Source organism: Hordeum vulgare, chromosome 3H (assembly GCF_904849725.1).
Source record: "Hordeum vulgare subsp. vulgare chromosome 3H, MorexV3_pseudomolecules_assembly, whole genome shotgun sequence".
Lineage (NCBI taxonomy): Eukaryota > Viridiplantae > Streptophyta > Magnoliopsida > Poales > Poaceae > Hordeum > Hordeum vulgare.
The window spans coordinates 28013830-28021617 of record NC_058520.1 but is presented as its reverse complement, the minus strand read 5'-3'; the positions used below and the strand labels follow the sequence as shown (position 1 = coordinate 28021617).

The following is a 7788-nucleotide window of genomic DNA, read 5'->3' as shown; positions in this document are numbered from 1 at the left end:
AATTCCATCAAGCCTAGAAAATGAAAATGAAGAGATGTTTATTAAGTTATTCTGGATCTATTCAGAGAAAGAACCTTACATTTTTGGTTCCTCATAAACCTTTGTTGATCTATCCAGAAAAAGAACCTAACATTCTTTGTTCTTCATAAATCTTGGCCACGGCTCATAAACATGGAATGGAATTAAGTCCCTCCATCCCATTCTTTTCACTATAGGAAAGAAACGAAGACTTTCCATGGCAACAGCCCGCCAACGCCAGCCAGCCAGCGGCAACCAACGGTAACATCGGCCGCAGTGCACTGCTATAAACCACTCGTCTCTTTCCTCCCTCCGCCCGCCACGACTCCACCCCCACCCCCACCCCCACCTACCCACCTCCCTCCCCCTTCAACGGCTACCAGAAAAACGCCGGAAAAGAAAAGAAAAAGAAAGGGAAAGCGGGGGCGGAGACAGACGACAAGCCCGAGGCAGGCGCCAGCGACCGAACCCTAGCTGCCAGCCAGGATGGGCAAGCTCCTCTGCGACTCCTCCTCCGGCGGCGGCGCCGTCGCCGTCGCCGAGGCCCTCCCGCCCTCCCCCGCCCCGCCCTCGCCGCCGCAGCTCCTCACCTGGACCGCCCCGGACCCCGCCCCCGCCCCGGCCGGCTGGTCCGCCGTCTGGGCGCTCGACGACCAGCAGCGCCGCCGCCTGCTCCGGATCTGGGACCGCGGCGTCGCCTGGAAGCCGCCCCGCCAGGGGGCCGACGGCCCGGAGGCCCCGCCCGTCGTCTTCCGCCTCGACCACGGCGGGGAGGTCGAGTCCGACGGCAACTGCCTCTTCACCGCCGCTCGGAGGGCCGCCGCCGCCAAGCCCGAGGCGCGCGAGCTCCGGCACCGCGCCGTGCGCCGGTTCGCCGACGTCTACGCCGCGGCCGGGGCCGACGACAGGGGCGCCATGGACGCCGCCGTGCGCCACCTCTACGCGCCGGATCTCAAGGCCGGCTGGGGCGTCCACGTCGTGCAGGAGGTCAAGCTGCTCGCGCCCAAGGCCGACCGCGACTCCCTCGACGCCGCCGTCCAGGAGCTCGTCGGAATCGGCATCCAAAGGTACCGTCACCGCCCCGCCAATCCCGGATCTACTCCTCCCGCCCGCGCTTGAATCTACTCCGTATTTGCCACCATGCGTGCCGGGATCTCAGAAAGGCCTCGCTTTCTCCTTCAAAGAATCCGTCTTTCCTTGCAGTGCCAAGAATCACGCGGAAGAATTCGTCTCTCTTTCTTCCGTTGATCCGATCCCCTTTGCTGTCCAAGAAAGAAGTCTAGTCATTTATGTCTATTTATTTACATCTAGACCTTGCGTTTCTTGGTTCTTTCTTATGTCAATTCGCTTAGAAACACCAATTGATGCAATTCCAATGCATCATGAAGCTGCAAGAACCGCTTCACATGGTGTGTTAGTATTCTACCCCGCATAAATTGGTCAACGGAGGAATCTTGGTTTTACTGTTGCCACCAAGTAGATTATAGATATCCAGCCTGTTGATTATTCTGTAGTGCATTATTTGGCACAGTATCAAGTAGGCTATTGATCTCCAGCCTGTTAATTATGCTCTAGTACATTATTTGGTATGGTACCATTTATGCTACTTGCCTGACAATGGCACACTTGTGGTACATCTCAATTACAGAATATCATGTTGATTTACAGTGCTAAAATAGGCTTTCTGTACCTTTTTGCAGTTGTGACAACCCACAGAGGTTGGTCAATCCAAATTATATGTGCTTATCATCTTTATCTTCTTCATTGCCTTGCAGGGAACTGGCAGCTGAGACTATCTACAAGGAGAGATGCATTGCTGTAGACGATGGAGATAGTTGGGCCAAGTACATGTCGATTTCTGGTTCTGTGGAGGATGAACATGACATAATCACCCTGCAGTACACAGAGGAGGGCTTACTGACCATCGATGAGAACAGGGATGGGCGTGCGGCTGCGTTTGGTGATGATATTGCCATCGAGTGCCTCGCCACCGAGTTCAAGAGAGAAGTTTTTGTGGTAAAGTCAATAAACTAGCTGACATTATGTGTTTTTTCTCAGTTTTGTGATTTCTGTCCATAGAAGATAGAACTGTCCATTGTTTTATGTAGCATTTTACATTATGGTCTTATTGGATCTCTTATTTGTGTGAAATTGACAGGTGCAAGCACATGGCACTGATGCGATGGTTGATGAGGATAACTGCGTGTTCTTCCTCCCGCACCTCCCTAGAGGAGAAATCTGTGATGTGCCCATCTTTCTATTCATGAAGGGAACAGGTGCGTTGTAGATCGTCATTATATGTCGGAACGTGTTAGCCTCAGTTGACGTGTTAATCGTCAAAGAGTATTTTTGTTTCTCGGTTTCCTGTCTAATAAGTAGAAACCCAAATCTTTGCCTGCAGCATGGTGTGGTGCTGGTGCGGACCATTACGAGCCATTGATCGCCACCGTCCTCCAGCATGTTACTCCAGACAAGGCAGCTGTTGTACTTTGAGGAAGGGTGGTTGTTGTTGTAGTCTTTAGTCGGCGATGCAGTCGAGCCAATTTTGTCACCGGAGCTAGAGTGCCGAGTTGTGGAGCAACATCTATGCCCAAGAGGAGAGATGGTCTGTCTAACTGCGCATTTGTATGGCGTTTTTTGTTGTTGTATGTTCGTGGTATGGTAGGTTCTGACTGCTGCTAGAGATTGAGCGAGTGATAGAAACACCGGTTCTAGCTTCTTGTTGTTGTGCGCCATTGTTGGCCGGCATTTTCCATTTGATTCTTTTTGTGAGGGATTCTCCTTTTGTTGGTTGCCTGCTCGTAGGAGCAAGCATATGCTCGGACAGTCGGAATGGAACCGATTCATTGATATTTTTTTGGCGTTGGGGTGAGGTATTTCTTCTAGACAGCTTTCCTATGTAGCCCCTGTTCTTGTACTAGCTTTGTTCACAAACATGTGCACAACTGGTATTTGTAATAACGGATGATGCCAATAAGATTGTGAACCTTCATTCATCAAGAGTGTGACTGAATTTTCAGTCCGATTGGATTTGTTCTGACTCTTTCGATGGATCGAAACTTGGGTATATCCTTGATTGATGTTGTGTATCCAAAAAAACTGGGTTGCCTGTTTTTAGGAGCATGATTGGACAGTAGAAATCAAGAGTGTGACTGAATTTTCAGTCCGATTGGATTTGTTCTGACTCTTTCGATGGATCGAAACTTGGGTATATCCTTGATTGATGTTGTGTATCCAAAAAAACTGGGTTGCTACTTTTTAGGAGCATGATTGGACAGTAGAAATGGAACTGATTCGTTTTTATTTATTTATTGCGTTTGGGTGCAACATCTGTTCGGAAATGCATTTGGGTCAAATCCCAGGAGGAGGGGTTGCTAAAGGTTACCAGCAGATTACTAAAGGTTGTGAACTTTTTTGTGGTTTGATGATTTCACATGGCGGTATATGCAACCACACAAGAGCATATCCCTGCTATCAGTTTGCACGTTGTAGAGTTTGACCACCATTTTTTATAGCAGTGTCATGATTCGTGCGTTCCCTTGTATTTTTAAGAAGAAGCCATCGTGAGACGTGACTAGCTCGCTTGATTAAGTTAGCAATCATCCACAATTAATGATAAAATATATTCCACCCGCAAAAAGATTGGTTAAAAATAACCCGGTTTCAAAGGAATGATCAAAAACCTCGTGTGGAATTGCAGAATGAGAGTCAGCCGGTGGCCAAGATAAATAGTAATAGTAAAGCTACGAGGTTGTATGACTGAATTTGCAGGGCCTTACTTGCTTCAAGCTGTGCTATGTGTAAATTTTGGCTGTTTCAAGAGATATTTGGCTATTTCAGATTATCTAGTTTTTACTGTTGTTGTGTTGCATTGTTGGCCTGGATTCAGTTAACCTCGGTTGGCAACGAAGAATGAAACAAACCAATGCATCATGATTTTGGATGATAGAGAGTACTAGCTAGGTCGGCTGCTAAGGACAGAGGTCATGGAATCTTGATCCCTGGACATCGATTAATAGAGTTTGTCCAACAAACAAACAATGGCGATGGTGCATGATGATGTCTGTTTCATAATACTCCTATGTTTTGTGTTTTACTATGGCGTTGAAGGAGCCATTAGAGCAATTTCAACCGTCCGACCCAAACGGACGATCATTTTTGTCCGTTTTTTGTCCATTTAGATTGGTCCAGCGGACAGCAACATCCTTTCGGCATTTGGGTCGGCGCATTGCGCCCAACGCTGGCCCGTTTCATTTTTATCAGCGTGTGAGAAAAAAACTAAAGCATTTCCAAAAATAATAACAAGCATTAATTAATCATTAAAAGCCGGACATGAAGGCCGACGAGGGTGCACGCGCCCCATTACATTAATTAAATATAAAAAATACCTAAACTAGAAGGTAACCCTAGACGGTGGCATCGTCGTCGTCGGGGCCGGTGAGGTCAAACAGCGTAGGCACAGGGTCGGCCCAGGGGAACGTCGTGTTCCAGAGCGCAGATGTCTGCGCCTCCGTCGTCTGTTCTGCCGGCGCAAGTTGTGCTGGTGGCGGTGGCAACGCAGCACGGGCACGCTCCTCCTCCTCCATCTCTCGTCGTTCCTGCTCCGCCTCCTTCTCGAGCTTCATGTACCGACGGCCTTCAACGCGCTTTGCCGACAGGTGCTGTGACTTACAGTGCAGGAGGTAGGCTTCCTCCTCCTTCGGTGTCGCGCCTAACCAGATGGACGACGCACTAACCCACTCCCGGAGGCAGCCGATCCACTGGTAGACCTCCTGCTGCGGCTCCGTGGGCTCGGTCTTCGGCGAAGGTGGCATGACGTAGTCGGCGGCGGCGGACAGCGCGATGGTCTCCGCGAGCCGCTCCTGGTACGCCAGCTCCTCCTCGTTGGCCTTGTGCCGCTCTTCCTCCTCGCTCTCATGGAGAACAGCTGCCAGCGCCGCCTGGTAGGCGGCCTCAGCCACCTGGTCCTCCTCGCTCTCGCGGAGAACAACTGCCAGCGCCGCCTAGTAGGCGTCCTCAGCCTCCTGGTCCTCCTCGCTGACGGCGGGCAGGGGCGGCGGAGGGCCTTATGGCTGCACACCGTGCACGCCACGCTGGCGCTTCTCCTCGTGCTCGACTGCGAACCAGAGCTCCCAGTGGGGAGAGTCGGCCACGTAGGCAGCGTTGAGCCGCTGCTCCAGCGTCAGCAGACGCCAACGGCGACTCACCTCCTGCGCGTGCAACCGCAACACGGCCGGCATTGGGATCCTCTCCGGATCAAGATGCGAGTGGTGCGGGAGGGTGACATCGGGGTGCGAGACGCGGTGCTCCCAGTGTTGTCGCGCTTGGTGCACCGGGACGCTGACATGCTGGCAAGGCTGGCGGGAAGACGCTGACGGGGAGATCGCGCGGAGGTAGACGGGGGGCCTTGCCCTTGTTTTGGAAGGAGCCAGTCATGGCACGCGGTGCTAAAGTTTGGTTGCCGACGAGGTGGCGAGATGGGGACGGGTGAGTTCTGGAAGCAGATGACGCCGAACCCACTGCACGCTCGGATAAAAAAAGGTCGACCGAGGCCGTTGACGCGTGGGCCCGCGGAGGGCGGCCGTCATAAATTATGTTGACCACGGTTGGTTGGGGCGGACACCAAGAGGGTGCGCACAGCGTCCGAGCCGACGCATTTCAGTCTCAAATTTGGGCCAGAAATGGATCGGCGCGGACGCGTTTTGACAATGGATCGACGTGTTGGGTCATCAGTTTTGTCCGCGCGGCCCCAAACGAACGGCGACGGATGAAATGGGTCGCCGTTGGAGTTGCTCTTAGCTGAAGAACTTTCAGTGCAATTTTGTTTATGATTTCGACTATGCAACACGTGGTTGCAGTCTCTGCATATGACATTGGAATGCAACTTGTCCAGTTTAGTGAAAACCACACACCCAATGACGTGGAGCATTTTTATTTGACTGAAAGACCAGACAAATCCATACCAAATATTGTGGCTTGGAATTAAAAGCAAATGGATATCTAAATAGATAATTACGGTCTGACATTCCATGTGTTATGGCCCTTGGGATTGCTTGGCCACAAACATGTGCACAGCTAGTAGTACTTCTTGTTGGGATTTCTAACACTTGTAACAATGGACGGTGATAATAAAATTAGGAATCTTCATCGTCCTTGAGTTTTACCGAGTTTTCACGAATAACTAGATTTGTGAATTTTGATGTAACGGCAGCATATATCGCAAAAAAAACAAAACATCGGCATGCTGTGTTATCAGTTTGCCCGTTTTAGACTTGACTCTTTAGCAAATCGTGACTCACACTACGTTCCTTGGTGAGAATGGTCCTTGGCCTCTCGTAGAGCAATTACATCCACGCATTGATCATTCGCCTAATCGAAGATAAACACATTGTTTGCACATTCGTTCGTGGCATGGGGCCTTTCTTGCAAGCAGCCAAAGCAAACAATGAGATTGTTAAGATCCTTGAAGCAAGTAATTCATCAGAAATGGAAACTTTTGAGAAGGAACCAAACGGGGTGCACCCCCTTGAACGTGTTGCTCCACACATTTATCATGGGAAAACGCTTTCACCCAGCGCGCCGGCCGTTCATTTAAAAAGTTGTAACATTTTTTAAGAAGGAACCAAACGGGATGCACCTCCTTCGACATATGACATTTTTTTATCCCGATTTGCTGCAACCATGTTTAATTTTGCTTCAAACGTTTTTTTATTTTTCTATATTTTGTCCATTTAAAAAGCTGCATCCACGGTTGGTTGCAACTTGAGTTCGTTGGATTTTTTGCTACAACCGGCGCTTAATTTTTGTACAACCAGTATCATTTTTTGCTGCAACCGTTCACTATAAAAGTTGCATACACGTTCGTCAGAGTTGCAACCCAAGTTCACCGGATTGTTTTGCTACAACCCTTATTTTGTTTTGCTACCACGCATCATCAGCTTCGTTTTTTTGCTACGATCATATAGATATTTTTTTGCTACAACTATATTTTTGTTGCAACCGTTGACGAAAATTGCTGCATCATGGACTAAATTTGTTGCATCGAGAAAAAATTGTTGCATGGATACATCTAACGGTGCGCCTCGCAGATCTGACGGTCGCGCTGCGGCCGGCGCAAAAGCTCGCGCCGGCGCGCCGACGCACATTACTGGCCTTTATCATGTGTTTCATCGATACAACTTGTACGAGGAGAAAAAAAAGGACAACTGCACAACAGTAGACACCCTTCTGAAGTCTATATTTGGATTTTCCTGTAAGAATTTTTCAAAAGTGCATGTTCAGTTCCATGAAAATCTTTCGCTATTCTAGTACGAGACCCTTTACGGTACATTCGAGTAAACACTAGCCATTCATTCAGCCGATTCAAAGGCGTAGATGAATACTACCAGAGAATCGGGGTAGTATTTTCTAGTAAAGGGGCAAAAATGGACAGCGGTGGGAAACAAATCCCGCACACGCGAGGGTATGTTCGGTATTTAGGAGAGGTAATGACCTCCCCCCCCAACACAAACACACATGCGCGTGCCGTAGATATACTGCCATGTGGCCTCCCCGCATGAAATTCTTGGTTGTCTGTCACTGGGACACGTGGAAGATGCGAAGGGGAGAAAGAGTTGCGTGCCGGTTCTTGGGGAAAACGGTACGACCACGGGGTTATAACTTTGTGACGTCCAGTTGCCTCTGGGCTTTGGCCACATCATCTCAGTGACATCTAACCTACCTAAGCAGATCTTGTTGAGCTTCATGTTTGAGCTGCCTGACTAGGGAAAA

At 49.6% G+C, this 7788-nt stretch overlaps 1 protein-coding gene across 1 annotated transcript; it reads left to right on the top strand.

Annotated features, from left to right (window-relative positions):
* Positions 1–339: 339 nt before the first annotated feature.
* LOC123442743 lies at positions 340–3014 on the top strand. The gene is made up of 4 exons (XM_045118873.1): positions 340–1085; positions 1794–2034; positions 2177–2294; positions 2420–3014. The coding sequence occupies exons 1-4, from the start codon at positions 505–507 to the stop codon at positions 2509–2511; spliced, it is 1032 nt and encodes a 343-aa protein (XP_044974808.1). The 5' UTR covers positions 340–504; the 3' UTR covers positions 2512–3014.
* The last annotated feature ends 4774 nt before the right edge of the window (positions 3015–7788 follow it).